The 16,967-nt window shown below is 32.1% G+C and overlaps 1 protein-coding gene across 1 annotated transcript in view; it reads left to right on the plus strand.

The window, feature by feature from the left end:
* Positions 1 to 16,967, plus strand: part of LOC113392785 (ATP-binding cassette sub-family C member 4-like) — a 45,845-nt gene that overhangs the window by 14,361 nt on the left and 14,517 nt on the right. Inside the window, exons 6-10 of the mRNA XM_026629374.2 lie at positions 427 to 676; positions 1,119 to 1,370; positions 2,653 to 2,820; positions 7,305 to 7,442; positions 8,263 to 8,430. Of these exons, the coding sequence (XP_026485159.2) occupies positions 427 to 676; positions 1,119 to 1,370; positions 2,653 to 2,820; positions 7,305 to 7,442; positions 8,263 to 8,430 (976 nt within the window). The remainder of the gene's footprint in view (positions 1 to 426; positions 677 to 1,118; positions 1,371 to 2,652; positions 2,821 to 7,304; positions 7,443 to 8,262; positions 8,431 to 16,967) is intronic.

Genomic DNA, 16,967 nt, shown 5'->3' on the forward strand with positions numbered 1-16,967 from the left:
ATATGATTTGAATAAGTTACTCAGTATATCAGTAGCCATTATACTTTGCATAATGATATCAACCTTAAAGCCAATGAGTCATCCAGCAAACATTATTAAATATATACATACACAAATTTAATATTCGAATACATTTTTTGTTATTACATGTAGTTTGAGTATTTGCTTTTTCTTTATTATAACTTCCTCGATTTTAAAATCGTTTGTATTTAAACTACTTTCATAAAAATAGGCAAAGACCAAAAGCGTCAGTGCCTTTTCTCCTCTATTTGTCAGCTTAATGTTATCATTAAACAATTGTAGACAAGAAACAAGAGTACCCAAAAAATTTACGAAACATGCATATTCATAGAGTTTTTAATTCGAAAATGAAATGTATTTAAAATAAATAACCGAGTATCGTTTAAAACATCTTATATATTTCAGATATGAAGTAAAGTTCATATTAAGGACGTCCTACATTAAGGGCTTCTCGACAGCCCTCAGCGTGTTCACGGAGCGGTTCATTCTCTTCGCAGCAGTCGTTGCCTTTGTGGTCGCAGGGGGTGAAATACGTGCGGGCATTACGTTTTCTCTCGTTCAATATTATAATTTGTTACAACTGGCTTGTAACATATTCTTTCCTATGGCGCTGGCGTTTCTAGCTGAATCTAAAGTGTCTATAAGACGTCTTGAGGTATTTTATTAAAATATTTTCCTTCTTTTTCTCCTAAGTTTATTAAGTTAGCATTAATAGTTCTATCAATACCTAAAGACTATTTCAATAAAAAGAGTGAAGATTAATTAAATTTTCATATTCCATACCATTTGCTAATTTATTTGATATATTATACACTATATACAGTATTAGATGATTATATATTTATTTATAACAACATTATTTCATTTCACTTATTATAACCACTTTAATTTTACTTCCAAAGTTTCGATAGCAACTTCATTGACATTTAATACGCCATGTTTCCACGAATCCATTGGGAATATTTATTTGTCAATACTCCTCATGTAGTTAGAACAGACTGTAATAACATATAATCGATGAAAACGTAATATATAAATATACGCAATACTTATAATGATGTTCGAATGTAGTAAATGATTAAATAAAAACGTTTTAGGAATTTTTGACTCTCGAAGAATTGGAAATAGACGAACCTAAATCAAATGGCATAATTGCTAATATTTTAAGCAATGGAACAGACAAAGAGAAAGAAAATACAAATACGAAATTGAAACCTACAGGCTTAGTCATTTCGAATGTGAACGCAAGCTGGCAAGCCAACCCCATTGTACATACGCTTAGGAATATATCGCTAACGGCACAGCCCGGGGAGTTCATTGGAGTTGCAGGCTTAGTTGGATCAGGCAAAGTAAGTATAACTTTTTTTTTTATTTCTGTCCATGTCATCTTCAATATTTCAATATTACAGATTTCCATAAATATGTATGTATTTTGCGCCAATACCAAGCTCACGTTTACTCAGCAAATGCGAAGGTCTGGTCTGCGCGATGTCGGGACAAAAAAGTCACCCGATCATTGCTAGGCCCCGTCATTTTATAGATTTACTTGGCATAGCGTGTTAACAAAATGAGGGTACATCTAATAGTATATATATTTATATATAATAGCTACATTTTAAGGAATTATTAATATTTCTATTTACTCCTAAACATAAGCCTAAAGCTTGTGCTAGAAGTGGGGACGACAATAGCCCAAGGGGTCAATCTATTCATAATAATCAGTCTAATATATAAAAAAGTTCCCAATAACCTCATGTTAATATGCAAAGTGTACTTTCCTATTTCGTTCTTCCTATATCTTCCCTGATTCGTGAAGATGTTAAGATATTTTAGATATACTATTTAAATTAATGGAACAATTAGGTTATAAATGGAGTGTAAATATTATTTGGTTATTTTAATATTTATTTACGTATTTAAATGTTGGTACTTAATATTATCGTGATTACGATTTATACTGACTTTTTACGCTCCATTCCTCAAGTGTTTTGTTGCGACATCTAAATTTAGACCTTAGGAGACCGACCTTGAACTTGCCACGCTAACGAGAAATCATACATAAGTAGTATATATAGTATAGTACATGTGAATGCTTTCTCGTCAAAACTATCAAGTAAAAACCAACACTTATTTTATAGGTATTTTTTTTTTAATTTTATGTCTGTTAGTTGTGCCAACAGGACACAGATAATTTCGCAATATATTTGTTACATGAGTTAATAAAATATTGCCGTTGAAAGTCATTTAACATTCACAACGGGTACGTTAACATTAATTAAAATAAATTCGCCATTTTTTATCAACTATATGTTAATGTATAATTAAATTATATTCATGTTCATTTGGATTTCATGATAAAAACATTAGTTGTCTTGGAACAGGATCATTATCAACAATTATTACTTAAAAAATGGAAAAAATAGGTTAATGAGTACCTATTTTTTTTATATACTTAAATATAAATACTTATTTAGCTTTATTCTTAGATCAACACGTATGCTAATGTGATCGGAGACCGTTATATCTGTTCTCGTAATAGGCTCGCCATATAGGACATATTTAGAAATTTTTTACATTTATTTATTTTCTATTATAAAATTAAAATAAATATATATTTTTCTGTTCATCCAGTCGTCTCTTCTACAAGTGATTTTGGGAGAGCTGCAGCCGGCTCATGGCAGCGTATCTCTCGGCGGAGCGCGGCTGGCGTACGCGAGCCAAGAACCGTGGCTCTTTGTGGCCACCGTCAGGCAGAACATACTATTCGGTTTGCCTTACGACCGCATGAGATATAAGAAGGTAACATATAATTATTTCTCTGTCCTTTATAATACAATAGTTGGCTACGTATTGTATAGTTACATTTCTAACAAATATACAGCCATTTCTGATAAGTTACACAACGAAAATGTATGAACCAACAATATTGTGAACAGTATAATGATAGTCTGCGATGCAAGGGCAGCTACCAGTGGACTAATTATGATTAATACTAACTTATGATGTTATACAAACTACAAAGACTTATAAGTCATTATTTTACTCATTCATGAAAATATTTGGCGATACTAGTTTATTATATTAATAATAATGAATTACGAACAATGTTGGGCATACTATCCGCCAACACTGAGCCATTTCTAGATTTGGATGGTTTTTTTACGAGACGTATAGGTTTCCTGACGTATTTAACTCGCTTATAATGACGCGAACTGTACGTACGAACCGCATATATATATTCGTAATAATTCAGTCATGCTTGGCCGGACATGAACCCGTGACCTTAGTTTAAAAGTTACGTATGATTGCAACATTTTCGGATAAGAATATTTGATTAATTATATTAAACGACAATTAACACAATACTAACTCTTGTAAGTAAACGAAAATTCAATTAAATATTCGTCATACTTGAGTGTGTACCATTATTTTTTTATTTGCATTTAGTGTTAGGAAGTAGACATGTTAAGGCTAAGGTACACTGTTAGTTACAATATATACATTAAATATATATATTAAACAGAACTAATAGAAATTATTATTAAACGATGTACAATCATTTGGCCATATAAGCCCAATAGTTGTCGCCCGCGGCTTTGCTCGCATTTTGGTCGTTGGTCGTCTGGTATTACACAATGAAAAGTCTATATCGTTCCTTTCAGTTCAAGCTTGCTTTATACCAAATTTCATCAAATTCATTTCAGTGGTTTAGTCGTGAAAGAGCAATAGATAGATAGACAGACCGACAGACCTACTATCGCATTTATAATATTAATGTAGAAGTATAAACTTGTATATATTATTTCCGCAAACCTTGTAACAATAATACCAAACATGATATAATACTAAAATGCTTTAATATTGGAGTTACAGCTATACTATTAAAGTCTTTGACCTTACATTAGTCAAAAGTGACATCACATCCGATTCCTTATAAAGCAAACCACGTATCCCTAATATGCATTCGCAGACAGTAGCGCTAAAACTTAAGTCAAAATGTATCTACAAAAAAAAGTAATGGTTTTTTTTTTATAATACGTGACTGATAAAACTATTAAACGAATATACATAAAACATATATCAGAAGATACAGCGCGTTTCGGAGGTTTTATATGTCATATTATTATACTAACTACCCGTCGCTGCTTCAGACGGGTAGAGTAATGGTCTATATACATTTTTTAGATTGAAGAACAAAGATAAAAAGAAAAATTAGGCGGGGAGATCTTTTGTGCTTAATATGTATTATACTTTATCTTGAAGGACTCTGTTTATCGATAAAACCGCATTAAAATCCGTTGCGAGGTTTAAAAGAACGTACAGACGGCGGGAAGCGACATTGTTTTATACTATGTAGAAATAAATAGCTGCACTTGGCAGTTTACCTGCTTTATATTTAGACTACTTGACGTGACAAGTATAAATGATTATGTTCCTTTACATAAACATAAACATAATCAGCCTGTAAATTTCCCACTGCTGTGTTAAGGCCTCCTCTCCCGTTGAGGAGAAGGTATGGAGCATATTCCACCACGCTGCTCCAATGCGGGTTGGTGGAATACACATGTGGCAGAATTTCGTTGAAATTAGACACATGCAGGTTTCCTCACGATGTTTTCCTTCACCGCCGAGCACGAGATGAATTATAAACACAAATTAAGCACATGAAAATTCAGTGGTGCCTGCCTGGGTTTGAACCCGAAATCATCGGTTAAGATGCACGCGTTCTAACCACTGGGCCATCTCGGCTCATTATGTTCCTTTATTATAATATAATTATTTTCCAATCACAGCACAGGGAATCACTCAATAGTACGAATTTGTAAAGTATACGATCGACAATCGGTACTCGGCAGTAGGTATGTATGAAATATTTACTCGATAGCATGAGGTTTGTTATCGTGAGTCAAGAGCCATCGGTCATCGGTAATACGGTATCACTTGCCGGGTGGCAGTGCGAGTAGAGTTTAGGAGCATTGATTTAATTTATATATTTATAGTGTTCAAATTTTTGTTAATCGATTTTCTTTCTTAAGTCTCATATTGAGTTTATGAAGCCGAACTAAAGTTTCAAATACATGCCGAATATTTTGTTCGGTGTGAGCTGAATGTGTTATGAAGTTCTTTAAAGTTACAAAATTAGTACAATCGATGCGTGAAAAAAAAATAGTAATTATGACAATGTAAAATAAACATCATCTATTTTTTGAACAAATCAAAACAACATGAGGCTAGATTCAACATATTTTAAATTTAAAATAAATAGATTTCACGCGATCGTGATAATTGAAATCCAAAGGTATTCTTTATTTATAATATTATTACACTTTTTAAACTTTTTTTTTGTTACAAAGTTAATTTAAATAAAATTAATATTAATGTAACGATCTGTTTGTTTAACTAACCACTAACTGTAGGTCTGTTCTCTGTTGATGTATGGATTCTAAAACTGTATTTAAAATAAGAGCTTTTACTGCTATTTTATTACCATAACATAAATATTTTGTATGTATAAATAGTTTCCTACTTTTAAACATGAACTTGGCTATAGTCATCCACTTATATTCTAATTATAAACAAAGGCATAGCTTTGTAAATACTAAACACATATTGAATAAAAGACTTGGGGTAATTTAGCCGTTACATGGGTTAAGGTAACTTCGGTTCAAGCTTTCATTGTTAAAAATGTTTCACACCTTAATATTATAATTGATGTAAGCGATGTATGTTTTTTATTCCGGCACTATACTATTAGATAGTATTATGATAAGGGGAAGGTGTCTATACATTTGTTTTAATATGATTGAAATAATAATTACGAAGCCTGAAAGATTATTTAACTTACGAATATTTATCAAATATGCTTTATAAAATTCCGCTCGACGATTTAAGTATATTTCGATTACATATTCGCGTTGTCGTGATTAGCCAAACTTTAGACTTTGACTTAATCCTTTTGGACGAATCACTTCGCTCCGCTGTCGGTAATATCTCGTGCATCAAAAGGTTTTATCGCGATGAGCTTCGCTTGCGCCACCACACTTCAATTGAACACCGAACGCAATGAAATTTCGATATAGATAACTATAACATTTTAGACCTTTCAAGCAATAATCCTTGCGACTTTGCGATACATTACAAGACGATACAATATTTTCAAGTACATTCGCTATAGGCCGAAGGCAAACTTTTCTCGCGCTGATATTATTGCGATGAGTACTGCCTAGGCATCAACGTAAGAGGTGACAGCAAGTGTTAAAAACGATATAGGTTTCATAATAAGATTTTATTTTCTTTTCCTTTTTTGAATACATCTTAACCATAAAAAAGGCCGTATGGTTATAATTAGGGAAAATAATTAGGGTCTGCCATAGCATTGTCGAATAGAATATTTACAAAAATACTCGGAAAATTTTGACTCACGACTAAATTTACTATATTTTACATACGAAAAGTTACAACCTTTTATTCTGAAATTAGATACAATGACTTGCTACGAACTTCAATTTAAAAATCTTAACAATAGCAATAGAATGTGTCCACTGCGCGTAACGAAAACATTACATGGTCACAAAAGACAAAAATAGAAGCATAGAATGACAAACATTTAAGGCGAATGGACATGACAAATCCCGATATATTTTTCAGTAAAACTAGAGACGTCACGGTGTAATTGATAAGAATAGAATATAACCGTATTGTACAAACAATAAACTGAAAAATGTTTTGTGGTGGGTTTAACGGTATGAAATTTTGCATAGGAATTTCTTATGAAACGTAGGTGGATTCAGTTTGTTTTGAAATTCGTAATTTCTGATGTTAGAAATATGGAAATCGATATTTAGACTTATGTTAATGAAATAAAGACAGTATTTAATTTTTCAATTCATCGTCAATTCCATTAATTCACCAAAGACAGACAATTTTGATGTGAAACTTTGTATAGAATGTTGAAACTATGACAATCGGTAAATCCGCTTCTGTAAATGAGCAAAATATAGAATGAAATTATTATTAGAGTATTTCGTCCGTGAATAGTTATATGGAAGTTATTGTTTAGTTAGATCGGGTACAGGGCTAGTTTACAAAAAAAATAATCTCTTATTTATAAATTTTAACAAATCCGACACCACCGGAAAAAGTTCAGGTATATGTCGTGCTTTCCGAGGCACAGTCGTGTACGTACACACTGTACACTGTTTTTATTAAAATGTATTTGTATCTAACCTAGGTTACCTAACTATGTTCACAGTTCCCAAAAATATAAAAATATTTTTTTACAGGTCGTGACGGCATGCGCTCTCATAAGGGATTTCGAACAACTACCATCAGGTGACGCGACGCTGGTTGGAGAACGCGGAATTAGTCTTAGCGGAGGGCAGCGTGCACGTATCGGACTCGCTCGAGCATGTTACAGAAATGTTAGTACATTATATATTTTCAGATAATGCCAAAGTTTGACTGACAACAGCCAATGTGCTGCCATTGAATTACTTTAAAGAAAATTTAGCTTGTATCTTAATCGTATTTGCAAAATGAGTGTTTGTTTGAAATACATTTTCCAAATATGTAAACTAACTTCTTAAAACATTATAATTACATATACAATATATGTTGCATTATTAAAGTTTAATGCAAGTTTAAATAATATCGTGTCATGAGGGAAAAAAACCGGCCTTATCTCAGTCCAATAGAAAAAGGTAGACAATGTACATGAGAATGCCTTGAAAAAAATTCTACTACCGAAAACTATTCATCCATTCATTCATTCCATCATGTGTATTTGATTACAATATTCAAAAGATAAAGCTAAAAATATGTTTACAACAATATACATATGACATGTATGGATCAAGCGACAATTGAAACATAAATCTATTTGATTTATATGTAAAAAAAAAGAAAAGTTTTTGGAATATATGAAAAAAAAACTTTCAGAACGAAGAATGTCTCGATAATCATCAAAAAAAAATTTGTGATAAATTATCACGATCACGTTGCAGAGATAAATCTACCATTTTCACATATTACAGTGATTAGACATAATAAAGATGCATTTGAAATTGATGATTTATACGTAGCCTTCGCTAAATAACATGACGCTATAACACAATTTACGATACAATAAACCATTCTAAATATGAATAAGCATTTTCCGGTCGCGTCTACATTTTATCATTTTTCAGTATTTGTCATTTAATTATAGCAAGTTTTCACAATGCCTAATTTCCACCTACACAGGCAGACATTTATCTCCTGGATGATCCGCTATCAGCTGTTGACACGCATGTCGGCAAACACTTAGTATCTGAATGCATCATGGGACTACTGCGGCACTCTACGAGAATTCTTATTACCCACCAGTTGCATCACCTTAAGGCTGCGGACAAAGTTATCATATTGCGGAATGTAAGTAAATAACATTTAATAATCAATATTTTCTTCTTGGGTCGAGTGATTATGATATCACTCTAACGGGAATAAAGTGAGGTGCCCATATATTTCAGCCACCATCGCCGAAATTCAGACCGGAAGACACTTATCTTAATTTTTTTCTCCAAGACAACCTAAAAACTCATTGAGCAGTTTTAAAAAAATATATATCATTTTATGTTAACGTATAAACGTTAACGATTGATTTTCAGGTCAAGCATCAAAATATGTATACAGGTTAACATTAAAAAAAAAACTGATTGTGACTGTACTATAACAATGAGCTTGAATACGATTTGTTTTATTTATAAATATACGTGGTTCATGGTTTGTTTGGCGTGGCTCGTTGTTCAACAGGCTTGGATTATCAGTATGAGCTTAGTGTGTGTATGGGTGACACTCTTAATCTGGTCGTTTGCAAACTGAGCTCGATAACTAAGTGTATATTTTTTTAACATTAACTGATATCGCAGTTGGGACATAAATAGGTATCAAAACATATTTAAATATTTGTTTCGTTTTATGTCACTGTATACATATGCTAAGGATTAGGTAAGCATATTTAAATTAAAAACATACTACCCTAATCTGACGGAATAGATAAGATATGACAAGGTTATATACTATCGAAAGGACATGATCCAAAATTGTCTAGTAGTAAAAATACGTGTGCACCTCAGGACGGCCGACAGAAGTGATAACTTAAACTGATTTAAGTTGAACTATTTCATATTGAAATAGTTTAACTTGAGAATCTCGTCCGTCCGAAATACGGCTAGCGCTGTGGGTTAGAGTGAGAGAGGAAGAGCCTTCCTACCGCTGCTATATGCGTAAGAGAAAGGGATACCAGACAGACTGGTGCCGTAACGCGTTACACAACGAAGCTGTTTAAATAAGAAGTTATCACTTCAAAAACGACATAAGTATAGAATTTTAATAAAGAAAATAATTGATGTTTGCATTGTGTGTATCTCATCAGAACATCGGAGTTAATATCGCATTAAAAATCGTCATAATATTGAATTATAATTACTTTTTCTTACACATTGCATGCCTTAGGAATGCTTGATTCAAATTGTGATTTATTTTATTATATTTTCGTTAATCAGTTTTTTCGAGTCGATTCTGATTAGTTTGTTTTGAGCATCGCTACTCTACTATAATTATAAATTACAAACTTTTATGATATACCGGATTATTTTACTCTTATAAGTGTACTCTATTCTACAATAGAATATTATGTTTATGGAAACACTAAAAGTTATAAGATATCCTGAGTGTTAGAAATACTTATTTATGTAGTTACATTTATATTATAATTATATATTTAATAAACTCATATTTTGTTATTATATCTGATTTCATAAAAGTATAATCGATTTAAGAACGTCATTCGTATGGCTTTACAATATAATACAAGATGTTTTCCCGCGCAAAAGCATTATTAAAAAATAGAAAAAGGAGAGTCGCGCATGGATTGAAATAGCTGATTTTTGTGAATTGGATATTTAACTTCAGAACTATAATATTTATAAAATAAAACAAATAATAAATAAATATTCTGTGTACTGGTGTATTTATTATCAGAAGTGGGATAAATTTCGTTTTAAAAATGCATCGCTATAAACGACCACGCTCAAGATCTCGCAATCCATTTGATAAGCGAAAAAGACAAACTGATGAAGACGATGATACTTCTCATAACAATAAAAAAAATTCAAGAAAAAATAAAAGTAACGCAAAGAAGAAAAACCATACTACAAAAGATACGAATACCCACTATAGAGGAAATAGAACAAGAACACCAAGTCCCATACAAAGCAATAACAATAGAACAAAAGACTTGGCGACTAGACAAGATTACATCAATTTGACTGAAAACAGTTATGCAACGAGACACGATGGCGTTGGAAGAAGATTGAGCTGTTCTGCGACCGGACGAGATCTTACGATTCCGAGACTCCATTCTGCGACCGGACGAGACATTGCGACTTCAAGAGTCTATTCTGCGACCGGACGAGATAGTGTTAACGATGAAGGTGAGTTCCAGACTGGACATTCCCGTCCAGTTCAGGAACAATCGATCAATGACGTACCTGAGGCAATTTTTTCTCCGAGGTCATCGACCGTACCAAAGCGCATGCCATTGAATGCATTAGGTGAGGCAGATAATTTAAATTCCTCGAATGCAATACTTAACTTTAGTGATTTAGCTAAATTTGTTCAAACATTAATAAAGCCTAGTTTACCGCATAATAATAACTTGTTACCGGAATTTGACCCATCTGTAAAGAATCATCGTATCGATTTATGGTTATCAAAAGTAAATGAGTGTGCAAAAATATACGGATGGAGTGAATCTCATATTGTGCATTTTGCTTTACCTAAGTTGTCTGGTAATGCTAAAAATTGGTATAATAGTCAAAATACTGTCTTGCATACCTGGTCAGAGTGGCAAATATTACTTCGAAAAGCTTTTCCATCCGAAACTAACTTCGGAGTAATTTTAACAGAAATGCTTGAAAAACGAATGAGGGTAGGAGATAATTTAGATGATTATTTCTATGAGAAAATAAATTTAATAAATGCGTGTGATATTTTTGGGAAAAAGGCAGTAGATTGCATTATACACGGTATAGATGATCGTACAATACGTGCTGGAGCGTCATCCGCTCGTTTTACAGAACCTGAAGATCTCTTAAAATTTCTTAAAGACGTTTGTAAAGAACACAAAGATATTTATCGTAATTCTAATTTAAATAGAAATAAACTAAATAATCATTTATTCTGTAATAAATGTAATGAACCTGGGCATCGTACAATACAATGTCGTATCAAAAATACAAAGTTAAATTCTGAACATGATAGTTTTTCACCGTTATGCTTTAATTGTAACGAAAAAGGGCATAGAGTCTATCAGTGCTCTAAACCAATTTTAAAATGTGATAGATGTAATAAATTCGGTCATATTATTTCAAACTGTCCGCAGAAAACTAACAATGTGTTGAACAATGAAAAACGTGTATTATTGTCAGAAAGTACAAGCGTAAAAAATTCTAAATATTATAAACAGGCAGTAATAAATTCTTTATTTACAATTGAATGTTTTGTTGACTTGGGAAGTGACTGCACGCTTATACGACTCGAAACTACTTCTGAATTTGGATTAAATATTTCTACTGATAATTTACCAATTATACGTGGGATAGCAAATGTTGGAGTTCAACCTTTAGGGAAAACAAATTTTTTATTACGTTTAGACTCCGTAGAAGCAAACATTATGGCATATGTGGTTGCTAACAATTTTCTACATACGCAGATGTTAGTAGGGCAAAACTTTACTGAGTTACCTAATGTGATTATTACAAAGACAGAAGACTCACTAAATATATTGTCAAAGATTAATAATGACGATTTAACTTGTTATAACCAGATTTTATTTAATAAGACAAGATAAAAATTGTAGATATTTGTCAGAAGTACACTGTTTTAAAATAGGAACGAATCTGAAACCCATTCCTCGCGAAGAAATAACTTTAAACTCTAATTTAACTTACGAACAAAAAATGAAAATATATTCACTTATAGACACATATAGGGATTGTTTTGCTCAAGACCTCTCTGAGCTTGGTTGTACTAACGTAACAGAGTTGACCATAAAACTGACTGATGAAACTCCGGTAGTTTATCGTCCTTATCGACTAAGTCAATCAGAAAAAGAAATAGTTAGAACGCTAGTTAGGGAGCTCGAAGAAAATGAAATAATCGAAGAGTCTGACTCATCATATGCGAGTCCAATATTGCTTGTATCAAAAAAGACAGGTGGATATAGATTATGTGTGGATTATAGAGCTCTGAATAGAAAAATTATAAAGGATCATTTTCCATTACCTAGAATAGATGACCAGATAGATCTCCTTAGTGGAAATTATTTTTATACTAGTTTAGACATGGCGAGCGGTTACTATCAAATTCCTGTTCAGAAAGACTGTAGACATCTTACAGCTTTCATTACTCCTGATGGTCTATACCAATTTCGTAGAGCTCCATTTGGATTAGTTAATTGTCCTGCAATTTTTCAACGTACAATTAACAAAATACTTAATAAATCCCAAAATAAATGTGCAATTGCTTATATGGATGACTTATTAATAACGGGTAAACATTTTGAAGACTGTTTTTTAAAGTTACAACAAACCCTGGAACTCATTCGTGAAGCTGGGCTTACTTTAAATATTAAAAAATGTAGATTTTTTGAGACAGTAATAGATTATTTGGGACTAGAAATATCCGTAGATGGAATAAAACCTGGCAAGTCAAAAATCACAGCCGTAGATTCATTCCCAGAACCAAAGAATGTACATGAAGTCCGTCAGTTTATAGGCTTAGCAAGTTATTTTCGAAAGTTTATCGAAAATTTTGCTATTCTAGCTAAGCCCTTGACAGATCTTACTAAACAAAATGTGAAATGGAAGTGGGAGCAACAACAGAACGAATCCTTCTTAACATTAAAGAAAAAGTTGGTGCAACGATCAATATTAAGTATTTTCAATCCCGATTATGTTACTGAACTACACTGTGATGCATCTAAATTAGGTTTGGGTGGAATTTTATTACAAAAGGAAAATGATAGGTCTAAACTCAATGTTATAGCTTATTTTAGTCGCAAGACTACAATTGACGAGGAAAAATTACATGCCTACGAGTTAGAAACCCTTGCAGTTGTTGCCTCCCTCAACCGATTTCGCCCCTACCTTATAGGCAAAACTTTTAAAATCCTTACAGACTGCAATGCCTTACGATCTACGTTTTTAAAACGAGATCTTATTCCCCGAGTTGCTCGTTGGTGGATAGCTTTTCAGGAATATGATTGCTCTATAGAGTATAGACCGGGGCATTCGATGCAACATGTTGATGCACTCAGTCGCAATCCTATTCTTAGTGAAAATGATTCTCAGACTTATGATCACTTTACTCGAGTATTGCAAATATCTCAAGATGACTGGCTCCTTAGTTTGCAATTATCAGATCCAAAAATACAACACATCAGATCTGTTTTAGAAGATAGTAGTTATAAAGACTTAATTGATATAAAACAAAATTTTGTTATACGAAATAATCGCTTGTATCGTAAAGTAGGGGAAGATTTAAAATGGGTAGTACCCAAAAGTGCAAGATGGCAAATATGCCAACGTAACCATGATGAGATAGGCCATTTTTCAACTGAGAAAACTTTAGATAAAATTAAACGTGATTTTTGGTTTCCACGAATGAAAAAATTTGTCTCTAAATACGTAAAGGCATGTTTGCATTGTGCGTTTAGTAAGGAACCGGCGGGTCCAAAAGAAGGCTTTCTTCATAGCATTCCAAAAATTGACATACCATTCCATACGGTCCATATTGACCATTTAGGCCCGTTTATAAAAAGTGCTAAGGGAAATCAATATCTTTTACTAATTGTAGATGGTTTTACAAAGTATTGTATTCTTAAAGCTCTTCGAAATACAAAGACGGCACCAACAGTTTTAGCACTTCAAGATGTTTTCAGTTTATTTGGATATCCTGTCAGAATTATTTCCGATCGGGGTACATGTTTTACTTCATCCGAGTTTAAAAGGTTCTGCATAGAATACGAAGTCTCTCACATACTTAATGCAGTTTCAGCTCCAAGGGCCAACGGCCAAGTAGAGCGATATAATCGGACAGTTTTAGATTCGCTCAGAACATATAATGACGGACTAGGAGAGAATAAATGGGACCAAGTAGTAAATAAAATACAATGGGGATTAAATAATACGATTAATAAGGGAATAGGAAAAACTCCGGCTGAAGCACTATTTGGTAAACGTTTGTTAGGACAGGGTGAAGGTAATCTTGGTGATACAGTTTCCGATACGAGACAAAATGATAAAGATTTAGAAACTATAACAAAGGAAATAAATAATTATATCGAAAAAGACCAAGAAAAACAAAGTTTGAGATTTAATAAGACTAGAAAGAAGGCTAAAGTTTACAAAATAGGTGATTTAGTAAAAATTTTAAAAAATTGTCCTTCTAATGACGGTAAAAGTCGAAAGCTATTACCCAAATTTACTGGTCCATTCCGTATATCAAATGTTTTAGACCATGATCGATACGAGGTTTCTAGTATTCCAGGTTCAAATATAACCAAAGGCCGGTATAGTAATGTTTGGTCAGCTGATCGTATACAGCCTTGGATAAATATGTCTTATAATGATGATGATGATAATGAAGGAAGTTCTGATGGTGAACTTAGTTCTAATTAAATTTATAATTTGGGTGATCTTAATAAATATGAATTTATATAATTTTAATGAATGTACGTTCAAAACAAATTGTAACAGATTATAATAATACTTTTATTGTTTGGATTGTAATAATATATTTTGTCTTTTATATATTCATTTAAAGTGTGTAAGAAAATGCATAATGTTACAAAATATGATTGTGATTTTGATCTTTGGATTTGATAATAATTTATATAATACTAATATAGAAATTAGATTTTAGAAAATATAATATTATAAAAGGAATAAAAATATATATAAATGTATAAAAAATGTTGATTAGTGTGATGATGAATTATTTGTTGTTGGGAAGTTTCACACGGTCACACAGGTGATGAGGGGTGAAATGCCAACAAGATGGAAGAGAAAAGATTTTTGTTGGGAAGTTTCTCACAGTCACATAGGTGATGAGGGGTGAAATGCCAACAAGATAGAAGAGAAAAGATTTTTGTTGGGAAGTTTCTCACGGTCACATAGGTGATGAGGGGTGAAATGCCAACAAGATAGAAGAGAAAAGATTTTTGTTGGGAAGTTTCTCACGGTCACATAGGTGATGAGGGGTGAAATGCCAACAAGATAGAAGAGAAAAGATTTTTGTTGGGAAGTTTCTCACGGTCACATAGGTGATGAGGGGTGAAATGCCAACAAGATAGAAGAGAAAAGATTTTTTTTATGTTGGGAAGTCATGCACGGTTGTGATTGCGGGAGTTGGCTAGGACTGTGGTGGTTGGGAAGGCTCACACGGTCACAATCTGTGACGAGGGGTGAGGTGCTAATCTTTACAGTCAATGCTACCGTAGTCATTAATGAGGGGCGTGACGCCAACTGATTAGTTGAGATGAGTAAGTTTGGGGACAAACTTTATAGTCAGAATGGCCGAATGTTAGAAATACTTATTTATGTAGTTACATTTATATTATAATTATATATTTAATAAACTCATATTTTGTTATTATATCTGATTTCATAAAAGTATAATCGATTTAAGAACGTCATTCGTATGGCTTTACAATATAATACAAGATGTTTTCCCGCGCAAAAGCATTATTAAAAAATAGAAAAAGGAGAGTCGCGCATGGATTGAAATAGCTGATTTTTGTGAATTGGATATTTAACTTCAGAACTATAATATTTATAAAATAAAACAAATAATAAATAAATATTCTGTGTACTGGTGTATTTATTATGAGTTTGTATCCGAATATAATAATATAATAAAAATAAACCTTTGACGGTAAAAATGTAATCGATTCGATATATGATCGAATAAAAATGTAATGTTTTACTCGATTACCAATTGTACTATCGATAATCAAGGGCCAATGTCGATATATTTGAGTCAAACCTAACATACTCTAGTATATTTTTTAGTATACTATGTAATTTTATTTTAAAAATAATATTTTTTTTATTACTATTATATATTATATATATATATATATATATATATATTACTATTAAGAGCAGAGTCGACTAAACTAATTGACAGCTGTCAAATACAACACTATAAAAAAGAATAATACAAGTAATAAGGTTGTATTTCTTGTATTGTATATGGTGTTATAATATGATAGTATTATTTTGTAAATAAACCTTGAAACAAGTATTGTATAAAACTTATTCGTTTTTTACTTAATTAAGCGAGATTACTCAAATATGATAGTTATGAATAAATAAACTATAAAATTAACAGATAGAAAATATCGGCTATACAAAATTGATCGTGTCATGTCATGCAATGCGTTTTGTTATTAATGTGATTGCTCCGTTCACAATTTTCCAACACATTACAATTTGATTTCTTATAAACTAACGGACCTTACAGTTTTATGGCGTTATAAAATTGTACAGCTATACAAACGCGTTACTCTATAGCAACAATTTTTGACAAATTTTTACATATCATGCTATATTGACGTAATAGCGCCCAACACTTACTTACGTACTTGATATTCATTTCATGTATTTACATAAATAAAACACTCACCGTTAGCACTCCTATAGAGATACAATGCTATCAACTAATATCTCAGTACTCGATAACCTAGAAACCACTGTAAATATTATATTAGATCGATTGTTTTTATATATATATAATGTGTATATTGTGCTTAAATCGACGAAATCTTGACAATAAATAACAAAAACATTATTTACAGCTGTAACCGATTCCAATCACAGGAGGCTTAAACACCAATAAACATC

This window comes from Vanessa tameamea, chromosome 5 (genome assembly GCF_037043105.1).
Source record: "Vanessa tameamea isolate UH-Manoa-2023 chromosome 5, ilVanTame1 primary haplotype, whole genome shotgun sequence".
Taxonomy (NCBI): domain Eukaryota; kingdom Metazoa; phylum Arthropoda; class Insecta; order Lepidoptera; family Nymphalidae; genus Vanessa; species Vanessa tameamea.